Genomic DNA, 24553 nt, shown 5'->3' on the forward strand with positions numbered 1-24553 from the left:
TTGTGAGTAATACATACCAGAGTAGCAGGCTTTTTATCCCTTAGGTAATCTTCTATAGCATCATTATTTGGGGCAAAGACTGTGTACGTGTTTGCAGCTTCTATTTCATTTGCCAGGCTGTATTGCTGTTGTGAAAACACATAAAAACAAATTAGAATGACCACCGATAGTCCAATACCAGTCCAAATGCAAACAAAGCAGAGAACTGCTTCTGTTCTTAAAGCGATGTGAAAGCTTACAATAATGTAGCCCCTGAAAATGGAGTAATCGGGCATTTGCTCCAGGCGGGCCAGCAGCCTCGGCATGACGGTGCTGCGGAGGGGGGTCAGGACCTGCAAAGGGAGCAGATACCCCGCGTCAGCGCATGTGCTGCGGTTGCACCTGCGAGGATCAGATGCAGGACAAAATGCTGTTCTGTGCAAATACTTTTTTTTTTTTCCAAGAGCTGTTAATTATTTTCTAATGTTTGTGGCGCAGAGGAACAAATCCTCCCTATAGGGTCGTCTACCTTATCAATAACGTGTATGATCCCATTTGTGGATGCGATGTCGCCAGCCACGATGTGAGCACCCTCGAGGGTGAGGTTCTGAAAGAAGGAGAGGAGAGAGGGTTTGCTTTTGCGTCGCTGGGATGCTGTTTTCCCAGTGGTTCGTGCTGTGGATTTCCCCACCCTCCCAAACGCTTGCCTGGGGCTCCACCACAGCTCCGCTCGCACCGGAGGATGGGTTACCCTCAGGAGAGGTGACTTTGGGACTCTCTGCTGTTCCCTGTGTGCAGACTGGCAAAGCCGTGGGGTTTTTTGCTCTGGGGTGGTGACTCGGGGTAGGTGTGTTACCCCCCCCCCCCCGCGGCAGGATGGGCTCCTGTGCCAATTCACGCCCTCCTGTTCCTGTGCAGCTTTGGAGGACCCCGTTTATGATTTTCCCTGGTGGTGGGAACTTCTCCCTCCCTTAATGGGGATGTAGTGCTTAAATGTGCCATATGTATTTCCAGAAAATCCTCCTCAGGACATGGAGTGCTAAATAAAAAGGCTGAGGGGGAAGGGCTGTTAGTTGTAGTGATTTACCATTACAAATATCTTTGGGTTGTTTGGGACTATTAAGTTGCACATGCGGACATGTCTGCAGTATCACTGCTTCCTCCTACCTTCCCAGTTCCCTAAAATAAATTACTGGGTTTTCCTGATGCTCTTTGTCTTAAATTAGTTCACACAGGCTGCTCCAGGCAGGGACTGTGCTTCCACTTGGCTACAAGACTGTCCAGCATTTGCAGCAGCTACTGGGACATCAGGAATAAATAATATTGTGGGCAAATTTCAGTTAGGTAAAGTGGTGGAGAAAATCAAGTTAATGTTTCTCCCAGAGGGCTCAATATAATTGATCTATTCCTTCAATTTTATGACGTGGTCTTTTTTAAATACAGATACACGATGTCTGTGTGGTTTTGTAATACAAGAAAGTTGGCGGCAGCAATGGTCAGGGTTTGGTGTATGATACCACAGTAGTTTGCAGGTCATCTCACCCCATTTTCTTTAGACAAGTGCAGGAAGTTGCTCTGTAGAGATGTTGGCAGCATGTCAGAGGTCGATAAATTCTGGAAATCGGCAAAGCTGTAAGCTCCTGTCAATACATGGTACCTAAAGGAAAATAACTGGATTTGAAGGTTTTGCATTTCCTTTTTTTTTCTTTTTTTCTTTTCCCCCCAGATAAATATGCTTAGCGTGTCTAAAACTGTGGTTCAAAGCAGGAATTGTTTGTACAATACCTAGTTCAGCTATGTTCTAATCTTAGCTTGGCCTTTAAATGTTTCTGACATAATACAAATAATGCCTTTGTTTTCAGTGGAGTTGCTACAGAGATTTATACCACTGTAACTAGAAGGGGGATCCTATGTCCCTCCCTTAAAATTATAATAGCTGTCTTGCTCTAGTGGCTTCAAACCAAAGGCTTGTTTGGCATAAAAAGCAATTCATTAAAAAAACCACCCCAAACGCCAAACCATTAACGTACTTCAGTAGAGTTGGGATGTTACTCTTTGACATCCAAAAGGCTTTCTCATCTTCATCCATGTTTTCAATTGCTTGGAGAGAAGGCACGAGGACAGTTAGGTTTGAGGTGGTGGACAACACTGAGTTTATCTCAGCCTCCTGCATGAAAGTAAAGAGGGGAAAATAATTCATCTTAAGGACGATCTATAAATAGCAGCCGGTGACTTTTTAGCAAGGTGGAATATGTGACGTGCTTTGTGACCAGCCTGGAGAGGAAAAACTATTATACTGAGCAATGACTTGAACAAAACTACTTAGAGCTGTACAAAAATGGTAAATGAGGGGCTATTTTTTACAGAATAGATTGTCAGCATTTAAAGGGCAGAAGCAATGTTTAGGTCAGAACTGTTTTTTATTATGAAATACTTAAGCCTCCCACAAAAGTTAGTCTGTCTCACGGATTCTGTTTTATGCACTTGAATGTTTAAAAAAAAAAAAAATCATGGTGATAAATACTAGTAGTTACTGATAACTTCAAGTAACCTGCTCTTACAGAGCACTCCGCGCTATTTAATAGATAGAAGGATTATGAACCATGAAATAAGAAACCTACATGACACGATGTTCCCATTTGGAATAAGGCTATTTAACATGGCTGGGATTTTTCAAGATGTCCAATGGATATCTGTGCCCACTAGCACTGCAGTGGGGCTTGCTGCTGACAGCTCTAATTTTAGATGGGCATGTAGGCTCTGTAGTGTACATGGGCTGATTCATCTTCCATATGTTTATCTGCCTTAAGGATGGAGAAAGCCTCCACTGGAGAGGATTTTTCTAGTTGCGTGGATTTTTTTGTGGGGTAGAAAAAGGAGAGCTAGAGATTTGAATGTGATCTTGCTGAAGATGTGGTTCTCCAAACTTTTCACAGGCTGCACAACTTGCCATTTTTGCTACTGCAAAACTTGAGGGAGCAATATGAGCTTGGGTTCTACTTTTTGCATCTGGTATGCTGCCTGGAAGCTGGCTTGTTTTGGATAGTCCTTCAATACCCATACTGGGTTTTAAGTCAAGAAGGGATTCGGCTCCCTTAAATAGCTGGGAATTTTGTCTCTGTTAAGATCATCTATCTTTTTAGCTATCATCACTGTTGCCTTCCAAATATTTAAACAGAGAAATAGCAACAGACTTTCCTCTCTCATCCTTCCTGACTAGCAAGAAAAAAATTTGGTTATAAAAAGTGGTAAACATCACATTCCTGCTCAAATATGAAGTAAAAAACTACACCTATTTAGCTCATGTTTGTAGTTACCATTATTTAATTTAAGGGGAACCATTTCTCTGAAGTGTAGCAGAAACTTCCACATCCCTGTTTTAATAGATTATACAGAACCTGTATTTTTCCCTCCTGTTTCATTATCTAAAGAGCACATTAGCAGGTGAACAGCCTCTCCTATTGTGCTGATTTCTTTAACCTCATTAGTTTCTCTGTACAGTGTCCAGTGCTGCAATCTGAGCCCTGGTTTAAATTAGCCACACTGGCCCCTCTGCTAAGCAGCTCCCTGAGGTCCCTATTGCAATTGCGTGCTTTAATGATCCCCAAGCCGTCTAACTTTGAAAAGCATGAAAGCTGCTAATACGCTGTGACTTCTGCTTCTGATGCTATTCATTAACATACCACTGTTCCCTTCTGTTTGTCATGCATTTGCGCTACACTTCTTATATTTAGGTTTTAAGCTTTTTGGGAGAAAGTGGTTTTGGTCTTTATTCATACAGTGCCAACCACAGTGGGGTAGGACCTCTCATTAGTAATAAATGATAGCATGTCAAAATAAAAAGTAGATTGTGACAATCAATCTATCTAGAATTTTTTTTTTTTTTAATCTAACTTGGTGTTTCTTCCCTAATCTGGACCCAAACAAGCTAATCTCTTCCTTCATTTTCTGCACCTCAGTCAAGCCTGCACAGACTGAGTTTTTTCCTCCTTGCTCGCTGCGTGGCAGCAGCACGCTGACCAGCCCTACGGTTGCATTTTCCTGCCCCAGGGCACAGTGAAAATGAGAAAATGGGCATTGCCTTCCTTCTCCACTTGCTTGTGGTTTTATTGCATAAGAGAAGGGGGCATATTCCAGCTCTGCTTGTACCCTGCTGTTGGTCATCTGGACTACAGTGTATTTATGTACAGAGCTAGTCGTGGCTTATGCAGCCCCCTGCCTCCGAAAGTGGGCTTGTAACTATCTCTTCTGCTTGTGGAGCTTCCTTTCTTGCCTGAATTTGGGATCAGAATTTGCTTTTCAGGCAGAAATAGGGAACCAGATGATCAGCCCTGCCGTGACAGGTGGGAGAGGCACTCCGATGCCTCTCCAGAGCTTGGGCCTCTGCTCTGGGATGGGAATATTGTTGTGAGGTTCCTATTTTGTAAAGGCTACAAGGCTCATGTATTTCTGCAGACTTGAACATACTAAAAAAATTAACCATGAAGCGTACTTACATTAATCCATTGGTTAAATGCAGCTGCTTCTGATAGAGTAGACAACTCCTGATTAGAAAGAGAAAGAGCGATGAGTATGTAAGCTATAATTAGCTGTACCAAAGTACTCTTGCTGTAGCTTGTGGTGTAACCCACTGTGTCTGGCCTGGCTGATGTGACATAGAGGAGGAGGTTTTCAGTGTGTGTGAAAAGGGAGGACATTCATGTTTTTCTAGTACTGATGCTTTCTGTAATGGGAATGGTAAGTTACCAACTCTTGAAAATCAGGCCATCTATTGCTTAAGTGTATTAAGTGTACCTGACCTTGGTATGTAACATGTACTGACCCCAGGCTAAATGTAAATTTTCTGGGATTCTAAACCTAAATCTTTTCTTAACTGCATGCAAAATCAATTGAAAGAAGGTATGTTGTTTTGGTTGGTATTTGTACAGCGTCTTACACATCACGCTGCAAGTGGAGAACCTTTATTCTGCCACAGTACTTAGAATGGAGATAGATGGGGATATGAGCAGGGATGGCAGATAGTGCTAAGAGCCGTGTAAGATTATTGCCAATGGCTGGGACAGCTGACACTTTCATTTTTCCTATCCTGTTAAATGCATATTTATTTCACCAATTTAGTTGTTTTGGTTTTATTTGCCTGCTGGTCAGCATGGTTCGTTTTAACATGATACATTGATGGTTTCCACTGAGACAGACCTCAAGGCAGAACTTCAGAAGAGCTGGGTGCTCGCTCTTCCCAGCTGGGAGGTGAGTGCTTAGCGCTTCTGCAGGTTAGGCCTCTGGGGCTGGCTTTTTTCAATTTGTCTTAAGAAAGAAATATGCTCGGATCCCTTAGGCCCCTTTCCAAGCTATGTTTTTAAACACAACAGTTCACTTCTGTATCAGGCAAGTGTCTCCAGTTGGAGCACTGTTTGCAGATAGCGCTGGTGAGCATCATCTTTTTCTAACTGTTTATAATGGCTTTGCTATCTCTCTGGTTAAGATCCAGTGTGAGAACTGTGCAGTAGGTCCTGTGCTCAGAGGAGGTGACCGTCTTACTTACATCTGCAGCATTTCCATAGCATATTCTACCGTCTCCTTCATAGCCCTTTGGGCACACACACTCCCAGCCGTGAGAAGACTCAAACTGACAAGTTGCCTTTGAACCGGAAAGAGAAAATTTGTCAAATACTCAAGAGCAAGAATGGCCTGTAAAACCCCTTACTGAAACCCATTCACATACAAACATAAACTTAACAAAGGATCTTCTTACCATCTTCCATGGATGTCCTCACTCTCCCGTAGGACAAACTCCACTAGCTGAGGGCACTAACACCCTGACCTGCCCACCATGCACTATGTCTATAGGAATCTAAACCCTTGCTCCACCCTCTGGTACTTCTTCCCTACATAAACTGGGCCCTGTTCCTTCACCCGACTATGGCAGATCCATCCCCTGCTCCCCGATGCTCTTTGCTTTAGCTCTGTCCTCGTGTCCTGCCTGAGGCTGGTGCGGCTCTTGCAGGCGCTACAGAGCCTGCAGGTCTGCTGAACACATGCAGCTACTGATAAAGCTGATAGATACCTGCGTGGAGATGTGTGACTTGGGTAAACATCCCAATAAGCTAGTGCATCCAAATTGTAATTGCTGGTAGAGAAGCAGCATGTATTTATTCAGGCTTGAGATAGTCCTTCTGTGCAGGCAGAATGGGGAGCAGCCCTTTGCAGTCTGTCCTTAGCGCACGTACCATACTGACATGCTTCACATAGCATTTTTGGTGCTTGTAGCGCTGCTTGGAAAGCTTTGTTCCAACTCAAACAGCAATTGCAGGCTTGAAATGGCAAGGAAATTCTATGGTGTGCGCAGGAGGCGAGTTGTGATATGTATCTGAACACTTTGTTCAGGGAATGATTAATTACTCACCAGATGATGGCATTTTCCATTTTGTTCCAGGCATGAGTTTATGGGTGTGCATTCAATTCCATTCCCCCGAAATCCATCCTTACACTTGCAGTCATTCTGTCGTTTCAATAAAACACGACAATTCATTAAAATGATTAAAAGTGTGCATATTCTAGACGTGGTGAATTAGTCTGTGTTTCTGCATAGCTCCATTTACTTCAGTGGAATGACACTGATTAATATCTCCAGAAGACCTTTATACCTAACATCTACTAATGTACTTACTAAGAAGTATTTGCTGCCAGAACACCACCACGTAGGAGGGAGGGAGCACTGGGATGGGAAGCAAAGGAGACCGCTTTGGGTAGAGAGCACTGAGTGGAAATAACCTTGTGGCTGGGAGGGAGAGGAGAATTTGGGGAAGAAAACAGGGTAGGAAGCACCAGCAGAGCAAAATGGGTGAGGACTAGTGCCGAAGGCGGCCGTGAATGTGAGAGGACGTACCTGACCTGGCCCAACGTATATGCAGGTGGCGTTTTCGTGGCACCCTGCGGCGGTGGGCAGCAGGCAGTTGTTGATGGCTGAGCAGTCCCTCCCATCGCCTGTCCATCCTGCCTGGCAAACGCACGTGTGTTCTCCTGGGCCCATCCGAATGCACTCGGCCTGGAGGGGATGCAGAGGCATCTGTTCAGGACACTTAGGTGGCATCTGGCTTTAGGTGTGAGGCTTGTCTAAGCAATAGTGATGCTGCTATCTGGGGAAAGAGCTTGAAACCGCAGTGAAAATTGTGACTCTTCATCCTGCAAAAGTTTCTGGCCAAACCTTCCTCACTGCTTACTTTTCTATGATGTCAGGCTCTGTGGGAAAAGCACATACTTACGTTGATGTTGCAGCCACCTGGGTTTAAAGCAGCACAAGGATCAACTTTGCTGCAGCTCACGCCATCTCCCTCGTAGCCAGGTTTGCAAACACAGCTGTAGAGACAAGAGGAGGAGGGAGGCGTTAGAAGTGATAGGTCAGGTGTAAAGTGAAGCGATTTGTTTTCCACTGTAACATGCTCTTTATATGCAGATTAAAACTGGTAACCTTGGATTCACGGTGCAAGTAACCTAAGTGCATACGTTATGGTTTTTTTCCAAAGTATTGGCTGGGTTAATTAAATCAAATCAGGGATCCATTCTCTGGGTGTGAGATGGGGAGTGAAATTAATTCTGTGCTGATGTGATCTTTACAAAGGTGATGTAATAGCTCTAAATTAATTATGAGCTGGGGTTGCTTTTTCTTTCAGTGACACAGAAGATAGCTCTCTCCCTGAAAGGCATGCAAGACAATGAGCCCCCCTGTTTCCCTGGGTTGTCCCCCACCAAGATTAACCTACATTGGAGGGAATTTCTTAATGCTCATGTTATGCAGCATCCCCCATTCTTCTTTCTGTGGTGACTCATACGAATACACTGCAGCACGAGGCAAACTTGCTGCCTGTGAAGGTGAGCGTGAGGGAAGCGCAAGGCAGCTGTAGCAGTAACGGAGTTTTGTGACCACTCACGTTGGGACTGGAGAGCCTGCGCTGAACTCTGCGATGTGATGGCATGCAAATCTTGCCTGAGCTGACCGGAGTGAGCTATCTATCCTCAAACTGCTTGAGAATGTCATTGTTTTTTCAGCAAGGCTCAAACTCCTAATTCACTAAGGGGATGGTTAGAAATAAGAGGTTCCTTAGAGCCTTTGTAGTTGTTGGTAGGAAGGCTGCCTTCCTACCAAGGGTCAGATCTGTATGCATCTATCTTATCAGTGTTAAATATAAGGTACAGAATAGGGTATTGAGAACTCTTAATTACTATCTTGCAACTCAAGGTTGATGCAGTACATGCTCATGCTTATTTGCTGCATAGCAGTATTTTAGTGGCTGACTGTTGTGTACTGCTACAAGGCGCTGTTTTGATCAAGCAAATGGGAAAGAGCTGCAGTATAGTTAATATTAATTAATGCAAGTTACTGACTTACCTCACTGCACCGTCGCTAAGCTGACAGTCTGCATGTGCATGGCAGAACAGTAGGGAGGGCTTGCAGGGAACAATCTGCTTATCGCAGAGTTTCCCCGTGTATCCACTTCTGCATGATCCGGGAAGACAGATCCCATTGCTGTCTATTCGGTTGTCACACTTCCCATAAATGCAGAGGCACTCTACCAGAGATGATAAATTACAATGTGCAATTCCATAGTGGTAAAAGGCGTCTATCCTTACACAGCTTTTCTTATGAATCAGGTCCCCCCTTTTTTTCCTAGAATCTAAACTTATTTATTTTTAAAGTCTCACTTTGTTGGGGGACTTATTATTTATTTATCATATGCATGTCTTTTCAGGTGTGTTTTATGGGTAACTAATTAAAATCTATTGTGTCTTTATAGTGCACTTATCTATCAATGAATTTCAAAGTACTTCAGAGAAGTAGGAGCAAAATACTATGTCGTAGGCTATTAAGGCTAAAGTTATTTTATTGCACAACCTTGGCATACCTTCAGTGATATGGAAAGCCTTTTAATACTGAGTCCACAATCCTATAAATTGCACAATGCTAGGTTAGTACAGAAAGCAGCAGCAGAGACCTACCAGCACTTTGCTGGGGCTGGGCTCATTAGTGCTGCTGGGAGGCACAGCAATGTGCTCAAAGGACATGGTAGGTGAACCTTCTAGAATCCCAAGAAGTGCCAGGGGTGACTAGTTAAGCTAACATGTACTGCTTTGGCGGGACTGGAGCTTAGGCAATACCACCTTTTCTTATGGAATTTGTCTCTCAGTTTTTGTCCATGTACTTCTGAACCTTGAATTGAGCTGTGCTTCACGAATGACGGGCTGTTTCATAGCAAAAAAGACTAAAAATGATTTTGTAGATGGGAGAATATAATTTGATGTTGTATATTCTGTAGACTCTCAAATGTAGGATGGTTTGACATAGCAGGATTCTATCTGTCAGTATATAGAATATGACTGCTAGAACTATAAGCTATTCAATAGATCAGAAATTATTTGGTAAGGACGGTTATTAAGTGGTCCTAAACACAATCTGTTTATAGATCTAGCTGTTCTTAGGTTACATATGTTTGTCATTGCAGGCAGAATCTGTTGTGGGCAATACCAGATGGGAATGGAATAGCAAAGATTTTCTCTTCAATTACTTATGTGAGGGAGACAGAAATGAAAAGAACGGTGAGTTAGTATAAAGCAAGCTATGGCCCCTGCAGAAAGCCCAGTTAAGTCAGTGGGCAGATTTTCACTGACTCTGGGCTTATGATGTATCCCTTTGAAATAAGAAATGGAAGTACCCCAGAGACATCTTGCTCATCGTCACAGAGACTGTATAGTGAGCAGTTAACTCCTACCATAATGTTACCAGGGTCCAAAAGAAACAGCCCGTGCTCTTACGCTGAAGAAGTACGGCTGTACTTACCTTTGTCACACTGAGGTCCGTATTTGCCAGGGTCTGAGCAGAACTGACAGCGTGAGCCTTGAAATGCCTCAGCACAAACACAGGTCCCATTTCCATCCAGGCCATCCATGCACTGGGATATGGAAGAGAGGTGATTTCTATTTATGAATTGAAATAAACCTTTATCCTTCCCCCAGAGAACAGACTGTATGCCTGTCCATATTATGACTGTGACTGCCAGGAAGAACCTCAGCTTTGATGAAAAAGGTGCTTCAAAGCAAAAGCTTTCCTTGTGCATGTACTTTGCTGCTGTGTGTTCTACCTTCCTTTGCAATTTTAAAGTGAAAATAGTGAGCTGGGTCATTATCCTGTGCTGTGCAAAGTAAAAGTATCAGAGTGGGTCACCCAGCCCCAGCCTTGCCTGTGTGTTGGAACCACAGAAACTGGCAATTTGGACATCTGAGAGGAGACCGATTAACTTTTCCTCCTCCGTATAACTGAACCTGAAATTCACTGGACATAATGGCAGGTGCAGCTCTTGTGGAGCCTAACCCTCCTGTTGTGCAGAAGTGTTTGAGGGGCTTTTGGGACATAGCCTGTCCCTGCTGCCACGGGAGCGCGGGGTGTTGCTGGATGCTCTGCTTACCCGTCCGTTTCCTGAGCAGGGTTTGGAGAAACCTCCCGGGCACGGACTGCAGTCGGGGCCAAAGAAGCCTTTGCAACACTTTGGTTCCTGTGAAATAAAGCAAATATCCTCTTTTCCAGCGCTTTAGTGGGGAGGCAGCGCACAGAAGACAACTCTCCATCGTGTTTTGGCCCTCTGGCAGAAGCCTGTAGAGTAGCTGGCTCCTAAAAGGCTTGTGTTGAACCAGAACCACCTCTGCAATGGCCACCTTAAAACCGGGAGGTGCATCCCCCCGAGAGGGGATGCACAGGCTGCCAGATCCTTCCCTTGCTCCTATCAGACTCATCAGAGCTAGAATTCCTTGTCCTGTCACCAGTTACGAATGTGCCTATGTGTGTCTGCTCGTATTGTGTGCACTCTCGTGTTTGCCAGGGGGAGTGCGGTGCAATTCAGAGACCGGCAGACTCCTTTGCATCTGAGATCAGGAACTCGAAGATGTGTTTCACCCCAGGGAGACGCTGTGAAAGCTAGACGCGCCTCCTTGATCTTCCTCCTTCCCCTCTGCACCAGTGTGGGATTTAGCCACTACACAGCCCTAAATGTTTTTCTCAGCTGCATCTTTTGTTTTATTCATGAACTGGCTGCTCGATCCATTTATTTATCAAGAGCACAGAAAGTGCATTAGAAAAAACCCTCATTTACCTGTGATTCAGGGAAATAGGAATTAGAAAAAGGCTCCCAAAGCTTACAGATTTGTAGACTTCTCTTTAAGTTGCTTAATGGTGGTTGTGAAATGCAGAAGCCTATTTAGGAGCCCCAGGAGCCAGAAAGGTGTAAGTACTTCTCAGGAACTAATGACTTCTGCGAGGACTAGACTTGCCAAGCAGAGCAAGTGGAACATGGTTCTTGGGAGCGTTTCCCATTTATTGTTACCCAATATTGTGTGAAGTCCTGGGACAGGAGGGGCTGGGACCAGGGGGGACCGAGCTGTCCCGTTCTTTGTGGGTGAAGCTCTATGGGGCGGCAACAACATTTGGGCTTGGAGTCTTATGTGGAAACTCCTGAGTTACAGAGTATGAGAAGGCTGTCAATAATGTATGGCAGCTAAAAAACCTCACTGGAGGTGCTGGTGTGAGCGTGCATCATGGAGAGGAGTTATTTCGGGTAGTAGAAAGATACTGGCAAAAATGGACCTGGTATTTTGTGCCAAGGTTTACAGTAGCTCCTCTCAACCCCCTGTAGAAGGGTATGGAAACTACATGGACATCTCCAAATGTCTCTCAGCTTCAAAAGGAAAGTTCACAGTGCAAAAGACAACACTTTGGCAAACCTTTATGTACATTTCACCGTAAGGAACTGTAATTCTGTACCTTTACTGTTATATTGCAGGATCTAGCACAGCCAGTTTTTTGAAAGGTTGGGCCTTCAATAATGCACCTCCGTTTTGAGAAAGGCTGGAACATGCACAAAATGGAAGCATTAGTATTTCTAGGCAACATACACTTCTGTGATACAGTCTTAATATTGCAATATAATTTAACCGGAGAACAGAAAACACCTTACTATAGTGTTGTATTTAAAAAAATTATTAAATTACATATTTTTTCATAACATAAACTTTCTTTTCATTGTTACTGAATAATGGCATATAGGTTATTGCTGAATATGGCATATAGGACTAACTACCAGTGAATTTTTATAACATGGGGAATAAAATTCCTGTAGTGGCTAGACATGAGTTTTGTAAATCTGGCTGCATGTTTCTCCACATACATCTCTTGGATGCCAAGCAGGTGGAAGATTCCCAATCCTTTCTGAAGCTGCTTCTGCAGATAGTTACTTCTGGGATGATGCTTAATCAAAAGGAAATTTTTACCAGGGGTGAGGTCTATTTTACATGTATCCCTCTCTATTTTTTGTTTACTAACTCTCAAAGCATAATCATAGTAGTTCTCATTCCTCACTTCTCTCTTCTGCCAAAGCCTATCTGAAATAGATGTTACTTTACCTGGGAAAAGAGTCAGAGCTTCTATGAAGTCTATGAGGGACCTTGCAACAGCAAACAAAATAATGCTGATATTACCTGACGCCTCAATCATTTCCGAAAAGAGACTAAAGTACTGCCTATATTTGTATTTTTACGCAGTCTCCTGTATTCGTATCTGGTTCTTTTGCTCACTATATTGGGAGAGCAGTAATAAACATATGGGGACCATATGGCGACCCCTTCCCTCTATGCATTTTGTACAACTGCAGAATCTGTCAGGAAATGTCACTTACTATGGACTTTGAATCTGGCGGACAGGGAGCCAATGCATGTGATAAACAACTCGTACAGACACCCTAGATGGAAACAATAAGGATAGTCATTTGAAAAGGCATTATACCAGCTACTGAAATGCATACTTATGGATGATATGCCCTGTAAATTTTAAGTACATCTGTTCCATGACTGTTACAGCATCGATCTGGAACCAAACAGCTGCATTAGGGCTATATCTGCTGGCTCTGATTTTTGCTGAGTGGCTGTTCATTTCCACCTTCCTCTTTTTATCTTCATTTGTCCTTCCTCCACTCCTTTCTTTTAAAGAACTGGAAGCTTCCTAAACAAAAGATAAGCATGGGCACGAATGCACTGGCATCCTTTGCTCAGCCACGTATAACATATTAACTAATGTCCGAGCGTCTTGTGCAGTCTGCACACTTATCTTCTATAAGAATTTTTTATTTCTTCCTGGGAAGAACACAAATTAGTTGAATCTCGTATATAGACAGCGTGAACAGAAATTTGTCTTGTGTATAGGCGGTGAAGAGAAAAATATTCTTTGTTTCCATGTCGTAGATCCTGTACTCCACTATGATCCAGCAGTATATGGCTATATTTATGTCTTCACCTTTTGGTTGCCTTTCCCTACTAGCTACTTTATCACCATCTGGTGGTGACAGAGACTGGTAATTACAGCACTGAGGAGATATAAGCTCCAGTGGCAGTTTTAAAGGTGAGTCCTCTGACAGACTCAACATGCAATAACTTCGGGGAGGTTGAGCCTTTCAGTGTCTGGATATGGAGTCTGTCACAGAATCATAGAATAATTTGGGTTGGAAGGGACCTTTAAAGGTCATCTAGTCCAACCCCCCTGTCACGGGCAGGGACATCTTCAACCAGATCAGGGTGCTCAGAGCCCTGTCCAGGCTGACCTTGAATGTTTCCAGGGATGGGGCATCTACAGCTTCTCTGGGCAACCTGTTCCAGTGTTTCACCCCCCTCATTGTAAAATATCTAGTCTAAATCTACCCTCTCTTAGATTAAAACCTAAAAGGGCAACAGGCCTTACTAAAAAGTCTGTCCCCATCTTTCTTATAAGCCCCCTTTAGGTACTAGAAGGCTGCCGTAAGGTCTCCCTGGAGCCTTCTCCTCTCCAGGCTGAACAACCCCAACTCTCTCAGCCTGTCCTCATAGGAGAGTTGTTCCATCTGTTAAAGCTGTGTTGCTCGTGACTGCTGATGTCTTGTGTTTCAACCAAGTTCGAATAACTCCTAGAGCTGGTATCTGATGTTTTACTTCACTGTGTTTCATAATCAGTGGACAGGTGACCATGAATCTGAATTATGGCATTTTTCCCACTGGAGCTGTGGGGAAAGAATTGGGTACTGGTTTGGATTTAGTAGTCCCTCATATTGTACAGCACTTAAAGGAATGAAGGACCAGACTTTCAAAAACATTTTGGCATCACATAGTTGAGGTACAAATGCCACTACTATGTTTTAAAGGTCTGTGGGTCAGACATGTTTTGACAAATACATTTGGGCATTATAAAAGCTCTTTGATAAGCTGTGTAGTCATGGCTGAAGTTGACTTAGGCTCTTAGCTTTGTTTGCGCTTCTGAAAAACCCTGCAAGTGCCTCTTTGCTCCTTTAGAACGTAAAAATCTGGCTGATGGCTGTGGAATGTGTTTCCCGCTGTTGGCGTTGCTCTCCCTGCTGCTCAGTGTCACCCACTTGCTCCCTTCCCCACCTGGGATGGTCTCAGCCGTTGACGTGGACCTGCTCCCTCCTCTTCCCGAGGACAGGAGTCCCGTCTCTCTCCTCTGCCGCACGGCAGTGGGGGGACAGGGAAATGTGTCTGCACTTCCACGCTGGTCCGATCTGCCCATTTTCAGCAGCAGATTAAGGCAGTATCTTTTCACCAAAGCGTCTGAAGCACAGACGTATATTCCCTTTCACCAAGTCTGCTGTGGGAGTGATGACCTCTGGGAGGAGGTGGAGCAAGATATTGAGTCCTGCAGCTATTACCAGCGTTCAGGTACAGTTACATGGCTATGTACGTGTTAGCGTAATGGTTTAATCTTTAGGGACTTACAGTACTTTGTAGATGTGTACAACTGCCAGTTCCTACAAGGTTTGTCACTTTTCACTGGTACCGCAAGTAGTATTTACAAGGTGGCATTGCTCTTGTTTTCCAAGAGTGGTGAAGATGCACGATGGCAGGTAAGAAAAGCAAAGCCACTGCTCCCTCTGGTATTCTCCTCGGTAGCAGGGCTCTGCTTAAAGCCTTGGATATTAAACTATATTTCAAACTATGCATGAAGCTTTCAAAGCTGACAAAAGTTCCTGACTTCAGTTTGGGGAATAATTTTTGTGATGGATGTTATTTGTTTTGTCTTTAAATAATTTTTCATTGTGTTGCTTTAGGATTGATTGAAGTCAAACATAGTTTGTAGGTACGTTCCTGGTAGGGAATTCAAATCACTGGAGTGTAATTTGAATTTGTAAAGTGTTGATCGCTTCTTGTATTGGAGATTGCGGCTCGGTGCTCTGCCTGGTTTATGATTGTATTGCACATTCGGCACTTTGTAGTTACTGCCAGAAGCAATAGTTCTTCAGTGCCAGCTCTTGTGTTTTCGTCATTAAATTTTGATGCTGTCCAGCTCTGCTGGGAGCCTCTTTCAAGGCTGTAGTTCTGGACTGTTGTAAATTAAGATAGTAAATGTTTTGCATTACTCTACCAGAACTGTTACTGGTCCAGATACGTGCTTGAATGTGGTCCAGTAACAGCTCATTGGAGCCACACATATTGCAAACTAAAGCTCGGTCTGATACTCAGTCTTCTTACCAGAAGTAGTTTCTGAATGTTACAGAGCGTAAAAGCCTGTACTGTGTTACCAAACTGAACAAGGTATGTCGAAATCCACCCTTCGAAATATGAAACAATTCTGTAATTCCTAATTGGAAGAAAACTGGAAGAAAGCAGGGCTAGGGGAAATTGTGGCTTCTGAAAATAACATATTTCTAATATATTAATATAAAATTAATTATTACGTTAACATTTTAACTCACTGGTTCCTTTCCCTTCATATTTAGTAGAAATGAAAATCCTGATCTGAAGTAGTTTCCCTGGGAACTTGACATTGCTTACCATGTACTTGTATGCACAGGTGGGATTCAGGAACTGGAGGAAAACGTTTAACTGGAGAGACAATGTATTTGAAAGGGCTAGTACAAGAACTAGATGTGTTTAAAGTGGTATAGGATGTGCTCATACGAGTTCCCTGTTTGCAAATTACTTGTATTTGTAATACAAATACAATACTGCTGGCCAATACTGCTGGCCAGGTGGCTGTATGTCATTGATATATTAATTTCCAAAAATACCCCTGTTTTTATGGACGATATCAGAGAAAGCAGTAAAGAGGGAGCTGGAGTGCATTACATAGAGCAGTTAAGAGCTATTGGTTTGTCGTGATTCTCTTACCATTGCAACTTGGCTTCTTGTCTCGTCACACCGATGTGGGAGAATTGGAACAATTGTGGGTGGGATAAGGACTCCCGCAAGAGTATAAATGCGACCATTTTTTGCAACAATATCTGTTTCTTCCGTTTCTTCTCCACTCACCAAGACTTGTCCCTATGAAACAATAAATTATTATTTATAATAAAATTTTCATAGCTTCTCAACTGCTGATAATTTAATTTCAAGACTTTCTAGTCATACTTCTTTTTAATTGCTATCTATTTTTTATTATGCTTGTTTTATGCAAGAAGCATGCATATGTTGTGCATTTTCTTGGATATTGGTCTACAACATGGTACCTAAAATTTTCCTCTTAATCTGCACTGTTAGCCTGTGGAGCTGGTGACTAAAAGACTGGCCAAAATGGGAAGACTACTGATGACTCCAGGCACTGATTTCAGTGGACATAAGCATGCTTTGGTCCTCTCTCTGACAAAGGGGAGGGAAAAGTGAGAGAGAATCTGTGATCTATCCAAATTCACAGGAGGGGGAAGAAAAAGTATTCTTTCTGCATTTACTTATGCAACTGCTCTGCCCTTACAAGAATTTTCAGAGTCATCTCTCTTCTAGAATGTTCATATTTGGCTAAAATATGCAAAGAACAGAAGAGAGTTCAACATATCAGATAAGTTTGGCTTAGCAAAAGTACTGACAAATTAACTCCTTTAAAAATAGTGTTCATGAAGTTCATCAGGATCAGAGGCTATAGCATTAACAGGAATGAAAGAATATCTGTGCACTGAGAAGCGTTCAAAATAACCAAAATATGTAAATGAATGATTTAAAGTATTTTAAATGAATTTTTTTTTTAAACTAGGCAGAGCATAAATGAGGATCATTCCTGGACTGGGGCTACTCATAAGAAAAAAGAACCTGCAGGCTGTCTGTACATACCAGTCATTTGCTCTGCATCCTTTATAATACTAATTTCTAATAGTAGGTAGGAATGGCAAGTTGAAAATTTCTGCCTCATTATAGCACAAAATTCCTCTTCTAATATCCCCCCTCCTCCCTTTTTTTATTCCCCCTGCATGCAAACAGTTGCCTAGATCAGAGAGAGCTGTTCACATGTGAAAGCTGCCTTTGACTTACAGTGCTGGTCCTGTTAAAGTAAATGAACTGCTTCGCCGTGCTTCTGATGTGCTCTATTGAGGCAAGGCTGGCAATCTCTAGCTGAAATGAATATAAATTGATTGAAAGAAATGTAATATCATTATGCTTTTCAAAGCCAGATGGATTTCACAAGAAAGACCACCTTCCTCTTTAGGGTGAGCAAATTCACCCTATTAGCTACGTGGCCAGCCTCACATTGACTAACCCGCTTGTGTAACAAAGTTAAAGTGATTAAATTTTGAGTGAGCTTGCTGGTTGCTGCATGTGAAGAACTTGTTGCCCCAAAGGATATTAATTTTTCTCCTAATTACAGCAACCAGTCTAAGTGAAGTTATTACCTCTCCCTAAAAATAGCCCTGTTCCCATCCTTAGACCATTGTGGAAATGGTGGTGCTGATACCCCGTGAAGGGACACATGGATCTCATGGCTCTGCTCCATCTGATCCTGCGCTGGCAGCGACCTCCGCCTCGGACGCGGCGAGCAGGGCCTTTCCCTAAGGATATGAGCATTTCCCTCCTTCCTTCCTTCCTTCCTTCCTTCCTTCCTTCCTTCCTTCCTTCCTTCCATCCCCGCAGCAGGGGCTGGGCTGGGGATGGACATCAGCCTCCTCTAGCCTTAGCTGCCGGTGGTGTTGCCGGGGTTGTTTTCTTTTGTTTCCAGTAGAAAAAGGAGGGAAAAACAGGGGGTTTACTTAGAAGATGACAAAACCACCTCTCTCTGATAAACAGAAGACTAATCTTAGCAGAATAGGCTCAGAGAGAGCTTGGTTTCAATGGCAACAAGTACTTTTCCTCCTACTCGTTCCTGCAGCCCTGCCAAGCTGACAGTACCCCCTGACAGTAGTTCTTGCTCCACAGCAGGCTAGGGTAGCAGGTCTCAGGTTCAGGATGACTATATATATATATTTTCTTTTTTTTTTCCCCTCTGACTTGGGCTAAGCCCCCATCACCGAAAGGTATATTTTAAAGTGGAAATAGTTACTTGCATGTAACACACTAGTGTGGCACAACAAAGTTTTAATTTGCTGTGATTCAAGGACTACCCCATGCCTTCTAGCAGGGTTTTATTTTGATTAGTGACACTGAGGTGAAAGGCTTGTGTTCTCTGTTAGTGACCTTTATGTGGCTACCACTCGTAAAGGCAGAGACGTAGCTGTCCTTTGCAGCCTGGCTGTGCAGCACTGAGCGGAGGTTGTTCTTGGAAAACCTCTGCCTTCAGAGTGGCAAAGGGTTTGAAAATGTTCTTACGCTCCGGGTCAGTAAAGCAACCGTGCTCACCTCAGTATTGGAGACAATGTGGTGTCGGACCAGCTCCAGCAACTTCCACGAACCCTGCCAAAGCAGAAAAGAGGCTGTTTTAGCCCAAAATGAGTCACGCAAACCCAACCTGGCCTGTTGAGAGGACGTGGGGATGAGAACGGCATCAGTGGCTGGTGCACCAGAAACCTCTGGGTTGGTGGTGATGCTCTGCTTGTGACGTGCACCGTCACTCCGTGCCCTCACCCCTACATCACCTTTTATTTCGACACGGGCCTTTCACAGCTCGCGTGTGTGTTGGGAGAGGCAGGAGGCGGCCAGGGGACGGGGTACCAATATCCACCTCGTGGGAACCCCCAGCAGTGTCTCCCAGCCACTCTACTCTGGGATCTGCTCCCCTTGGCTGTTCCCACCACGGGTGACATCTCCCAGGAGAGGGTTTGGGGCTTTGCCATGTGGCTGTCTGGGCTGTGCTGTCCGGGCAAGAGCAAGGGACCTGCGTGGCCTGGTGTGGGGGACTGTCATCATTTTATATGACACAAGACCCCAAATCCTGTTCCTCTCTAGGTGTCATCTTGATCTTTAATTGTTAGAGATGGCTTAACCCTTATCATAGGAGCTTAGCTTAGGTGAACACTGGACAATGTATGTATGCATCTGCTATATATCTACATATATATCTACTATCTGAGAAAGATTTGTGTTATAGAAAGACTGTACCTCTGCAGAAAGGAGGTAATCCAGAGCCTCAGCTTTCATATTACTCAAAGCCTCATTACTTGGAACAAAGACTGTGTAAGACCTATGGTCCTGCTGTAAATCCATTCCCAGGCCAGTTTTCTGTTTTGGTTTAAAAAGAAAAGTGAAATTACATATTAATATTGAAGAACTTCTGAAAATAGCTTTATGGAATTGCTTTTCTGGATTCTTACCTCTATCAGAGATGTAAATTGGCTGTATCTTCCATTATCTTGAAGGACTGACATTATGGTTTCCTGAAATAAGATGAAAGTAAGACTTATTTTAGTTGGGAACATGGGATAAATGCCATTTCTTATAAGACACTTTTTGAATTACTGTATGAGACTCGGTTATTACAGATTGAATACATTTGAGTTTCCTTATTGTTTGGGTGGCTGGTGGTGTCTGGAAATGGCTGAGATGGTAGTACTCTTCTCCTGGTGCTATACTGGCTTATAGTTAGTTTCTCATTGTCCTGAAATAGTATGTAGTCACAGAACAATTAATGCAAAACTATTTTAAAAGAAAGTCTGACACTGCACATATTAGCTTACAGCTCACCTCTTTGCTGCTTTCAAATGTTGGCTCCACATTGTCCATGGCTTTGTCAATAATGTGCAAAATCCCATTGGAAGCAATAATATTTCCCTGCAAAAGTTTTCCTTTACTCCTTCCTCCTTGGATTCTAATTCTTAATTGATTATCCTGAAAGAAGCCAGGCAACGGATAGTCAGCTCTTTATTAGGGAAGACAACAGAGTGAGTATGCCTATTGAAAAAGTCTAACATGCCTTTCCATCGCCAACACCTGGGCCATTTAAATCTGGGGAGGCTAAAGGTTGCTTCCAATGCTTATCAAGGAAATGGAAAAAATTCCTTTGACTTTGGATCAAGACCATGTTATTTTGTTCCAGGACAGCAAAGTTCAGAAGAGAAGCAGGGACAGGCCCTATGGGGAGAGCAGTTTACCCAGAAGAGCTCTGATGACTGCTAGTAGTAAAAGTCTGCCAGGAAACGATTTAAAATGTGATTGTACTGAAAGGGTCAACTCCTGTAATCGTAAGGGACTACAACCCATTTCCTTATATTACATGTATACTTAAAACAAAAAAATGTTGCTGATTCTGCACTGTACTGAAGCCTGCAGGAAACTAACAGGCTTCAGACAGCAATGATATTTTCCTGTTACAAATGGAGTGCGTACTCATTAAAGAAATAAAATAAATCTCTTTTCTCAGATGTCACTGATCTACTGCAAAACATGAGAAGTACTTGAATTTCAGCCTTCACGTAGGCCCAAGTCATTAAAAGACATTTAATGGACAATGAACAATAATTCTAGATTATAAAATCTAGTATATCAGCTGTAGAGAACAAATTTTTTAAACTGTGGGATCAGACTACCCTGATGTTTACTGACATCAAATAAGCTGGGCTAGTGATGAACTCCATATTTTCCATGATAAATTGCCATGTGCATTTTATTTATGCTGAAGAATTCTATTATTTGCTGCATCATTCAAAGGATGCTGATGCTCAGGGGGAGGTGGGATCTGCAGTGCAGTCGGTGTTTGCTCTGTGTGAGCAGTACACACAGGTTTCCAGTATAAGCTCTGGGCTTTGCCCTCCCCATGCCCTCTCTTCCTTCAGCTAGGCTCTCTTAATGCCCCCCCAGCTCTTTTGGTCATGCCTGCAGATTTAAGATGACTTAATTTTAGCAAACATTTTTAGAGCGGTCTGTGTTAGACTGCTGTGTCGCGCAGCAGTGATGCATCTCTAAAAGTAATTTTTGTTTTCACTGATTTTAGTGGGAACTCTGATGCTGGTGAGGTTTCAAGTTTCACTTGAACTCCTTGTAATGCATGGCCACAGCTGTGGGTTTTCAGAATCCAGCAGCTGTCTGCAACCTGGCGTCTCGCTGCAGAACGACCTTTCATACTGCTTGTTGAGTGAACAGAGAGTTAGTATTCTTGCTGAAGTAGGCTGGAGGGTTACTTACCTTTTCTCCCTTTGATATCTCTCCTGATTTGCCGGTCAAAGTATATATTACATTAGTATTATTCAAGCTACTGGTATTCAACTGACCAGCAATTACATGGAGTTTCACAAAGTACTGTGCTTTCTGTTTATTATTCAGAAGATCCTTTATCTAGAAGAGCAGAAGAACAGAGATTTATTTCAATACAGGCTTCATCTAAAAATAATCTCATGGTGAATGCTTTTTTTTCCCTCCAGCTGTTACATTCTGAAATGACACATTTTTTCCTGAAGTGAGGTGATAGGGTCTGAACCAAATGGATGTGTCTTTTGGTTTCAGTTCAGGTCAGAAAATACCCTTATGTCCTTGCATGAGCAGTAAGTGCCTCCAGAGTTGCCCTGACTTCAGGGGAAGGTACTGGCTGCTGACCACTTGCATATCAGGTCACTTTTTTTTTTTTTTTTTTAAACTAAAAACGTTATTTTTTTTTATCACCCTTACATAAAAGGCAACCTGTAGGCTTCCCTGCTGAAAATTCAGATCTTAATTCAGACCCTGTCTCAACCAAGTGAAACAACCTCGAATATAGCCATGTAAGATAATCCAAAACTTGAAGCATGGTTGCTTTCTACCCTGACTCATCAAATTGTCTTGGTTTTCTTTCAAGTAGGAAGAACACAATCTCTGGCCCCTAGATTGAAATGTATCCAGAAGTGTACTAGAGCAAAAAGTTCTTCTGAATCTGTTGTATCAAAACACTTTTAACACAGAGATTTCTAAAGGAGCTAAATCCCCCCAATTTAAAACCCTCTCTGTTGTTTACTTACATTTGTACCTTTGAGCCCCTTGTTTGTTGGTACAAGCACGGTAAATGGTCCCAGAGTACTCAGTGGCCATTCATAGACATTTTCTTATAAGGAGAGAGGGAGGAAAAAAAAAAGTTTAAATGTGTATTGAAAAGCTCATTGGAGGAAGGGACTGTGTGATCTGTGCCAGGTATGCAAAGGCAGAATAAGAAAGAACACTCTTTGTGATTATTAAATGTTAATTTAGGATTCTAAACCCTAAGTTGTTGAAAGATGAGAGGCAGAGATGAGATGTGAAATCCAGGTGCTGCTGCATATTTGACGCAGGATGAGGCAAAACATTCAGAATGCTTCTGGCACCCCGGATTCCATGGCACGCAGACCAGGGCGATGGACATGAAAGTACCGTTTCTTTGGAGATGTGTCTTTACAGGAAGATAGCCCTCTGCTTTAAATCAATTCAGTCTTCATGGGGTGAGGGATATGCTGCTGATAACCTGCTGGTAGTGCAAGTATCAGCAAATACATAGCTGGTAATAAAAGCTGATGCACTGAAAGTTAAAGTTCATTTGCTACCCAGGTGGTATTTCTGTTTCTAAGACAGCAGGATGAGACCACTGATTCTGCAGCTGAAGGCATTAAATATTTCTTATATTCAGGTCTTTTTCCAGAAGTTTAAAATCAGAACTGAAAAAATCTTTACAGTCATTATACGTATGTTGTACCAGAGAATATATCTCAAAATTAATATGCTGTCTTATAAAACAATGTGGAGTATTCTGATGTATGTTCTTAGCTTTTGAAGACATTAACGTGGACTGAATGTATTGTAAGATAGCCTGTGTGGTTAATGTGTCTTTGTAGCTTCTAACTAGTAAATCGAATGGCACGTTTATGTCCAAAACTTAACCAAAGAACATAAAATCTGGATTGTTATTAACAAATGGCGGAGCTCAGCACATTGAGTGCTTTTCAGACTGTGCTGGGGATTTCAGTCTTCAGTGCTGAATATGAAGGTCACTGCCAGGTTTTGTCCTTGGCCGGCTATAAGGAATTCTTATTCCATTCTGGTCAGGAATTCTTATTCCATTCTGGTCAGGAATTCAGGATCTTTATTTTAATTGCTGTGGTCAGTGAAAATGACTGAACAAATTATGTTAAACAGGAGGAAATTTTTCATATTTATAAATCTAACTGAAAGATCCAGCTTGATTCTGGTAGTGTTTGTTTATAGCTCAAATTTGTGGCCATGTAACAGAGGATGATGAAAATGGTTGTGCTATTCTCTTCACAAGGTGACTGCAATAACTACGCAAGGCTGGAAGCTGTGAGCCCTGCCAGGGGCTCCAGCTCACCTCTGCAGACAGTTTAGAAACGTGGAGAACCCCAACTACGGCTGAGGTGCCCTGGTGGGGGGTCCTGAGGGTGATGGAGGCTGTGGATGGGATTAGTCTCTTGCCTCTCTCCTCATTCCTGGTGAAAGCAATGCCACTGCTGCTGGCTGGGGACTGGGGAAAAGAGACCCAGCTGGGAATCCTGATGTTTTTGGTGGACTTCTGTGCATCATTCTAGATCAAATCTCAATTATCCAAATCCATGGGGGCAGGGAGGGAGAAGTGGGATGATCCCACTTATCCCACTATGGGGCAAACCCCACTGGTGACACCCAATGGTGTGTGAGGGGTTGTAGGAACCTGTTTAGCGCTTCTGCTTGGAAATTCTTGCGGATTGTACGGCATGCTGAGCAAAGGCACCTTTAGGTGGTTAGAGGCAGTCTGCGGTGGGTAGCGTGTGTGCTGTGCCATGCTGTTAGCGGCCCATTCCCGCGGCAGGGAGCGCTGGGGGAAGACGGGGCAGGATCAACCCGCCCAGCAGGACCTGACCCTGCTTGCGTGTGGTCACTTACCCACGAGCGATAAGGCGGAGGTCAGCTTGCCTTGCCACCGTCCTCCCACTTCTGCGTTCAGGTCTCGGAGGCGCTCCGCGATGTTTCCGTAGCACACAAACCCGTTCCCCACGGAGCCCCCCTGGCACGTACACCTGGGAAGGGATCATCGTTTTAGCTGCGCGCTGATGCCTCGTGGCATCATCGAGGCTCTTGCTCTGCGCTAGGTGTTACCTATTGCTCCTCTGAAGGGATTTTCAGGAGGCACCCGTGCATTTTAGTTTAATCTTTGCTTCTGTATGCTGTGAAATACGTTGGTGTGTAGGGCAGCCTGGTGGCTGCTCGCCTGACGTGATGTCCTTCTGTCAGCCGGGGGCTATGCAATGCCCCTGGCTGCCATGCAGCCTCTGGTCCCCAAATATTTGGTTGCTGGAGCCCAGAAAGACACTGAACCTGCCTGCCTGTGGGCGAGGAGAGGCTACGGCATCAATGTGCGGGATACCACCCTTGCAGCGGGGAGGCGGTTGTGTGAAGCCCCCACTCACTACGTGGGACTTGGCGGGATTAA

The 24553-nt window shown here is 43.5% G+C and overlaps 1 protein-coding gene across 1 annotated transcript in view; it reads right to left on the minus strand.

The window, feature by feature from the left end:
• The window catches only part of STAB2 (stabilin 2), an 87710-nt gene that overhangs the window by 41549 nt on the left and 21608 nt on the right, over positions 1 to 24553 (minus strand). The window contains exons 10-33 of the mRNA XM_075051679.1: positions 24007 to 24140; positions 22122 to 22204; positions 21316 to 21465; positions 19879 to 20022; positions 19509 to 19571; positions 19297 to 19416; positions 18598 to 18651; positions 17299 to 17379; positions 16168 to 16320; positions 12696 to 12758; positions 11786 to 11869; positions 10437 to 10523; positions 9812 to 9923; positions 8366 to 8546; positions 7242 to 7335; positions 6866 to 7024; positions 6383 to 6478; positions 5522 to 5617; positions 4476 to 4523; positions 2010 to 2146; positions 1522 to 1636; positions 509 to 586; positions 240 to 332; positions 18 to 125 (exon numbers count right to left, since the gene is read on the minus strand). Coding sequence (XP_074907780.1) covers positions 18 to 125; positions 240 to 332; positions 509 to 586; positions 1522 to 1636; positions 2010 to 2146; positions 4476 to 4523; positions 5522 to 5617; positions 6383 to 6478; positions 6866 to 7024; positions 7242 to 7335; positions 8366 to 8546; positions 9812 to 9923; positions 10437 to 10523; positions 11786 to 11869; positions 12696 to 12758; positions 16168 to 16320; positions 17299 to 17379; positions 18598 to 18651; positions 19297 to 19416; positions 19509 to 19571; positions 19879 to 20022; positions 21316 to 21465; positions 22122 to 22204; positions 24007 to 24140 — 2533 coding nt within the window. The remainder of the gene's footprint in view (positions 1 to 17; positions 126 to 239; positions 333 to 508; positions 587 to 1521; positions 1637 to 2009; positions 2147 to 4475; positions 4524 to 5521; positions 5618 to 6382; positions 6479 to 6865; positions 7025 to 7241; positions 7336 to 8365; positions 8547 to 9811; positions 9924 to 10436; positions 10524 to 11785; positions 11870 to 12695; positions 12759 to 16167; positions 16321 to 17298; positions 17380 to 18597; positions 18652 to 19296; positions 19417 to 19508; positions 19572 to 19878; positions 20023 to 21315; positions 21466 to 22121; positions 22205 to 24006; positions 24141 to 24553) is intronic.

Source organism: Buteo buteo, chromosome 19 (genome assembly GCF_964188355.1).
Source record: "Buteo buteo chromosome 19, bButBut1.hap1.1, whole genome shotgun sequence".
NCBI classification, from domain to species: Eukaryota; Metazoa; Chordata; class Aves; order Accipitriformes; family Accipitridae; genus Buteo; species Buteo buteo.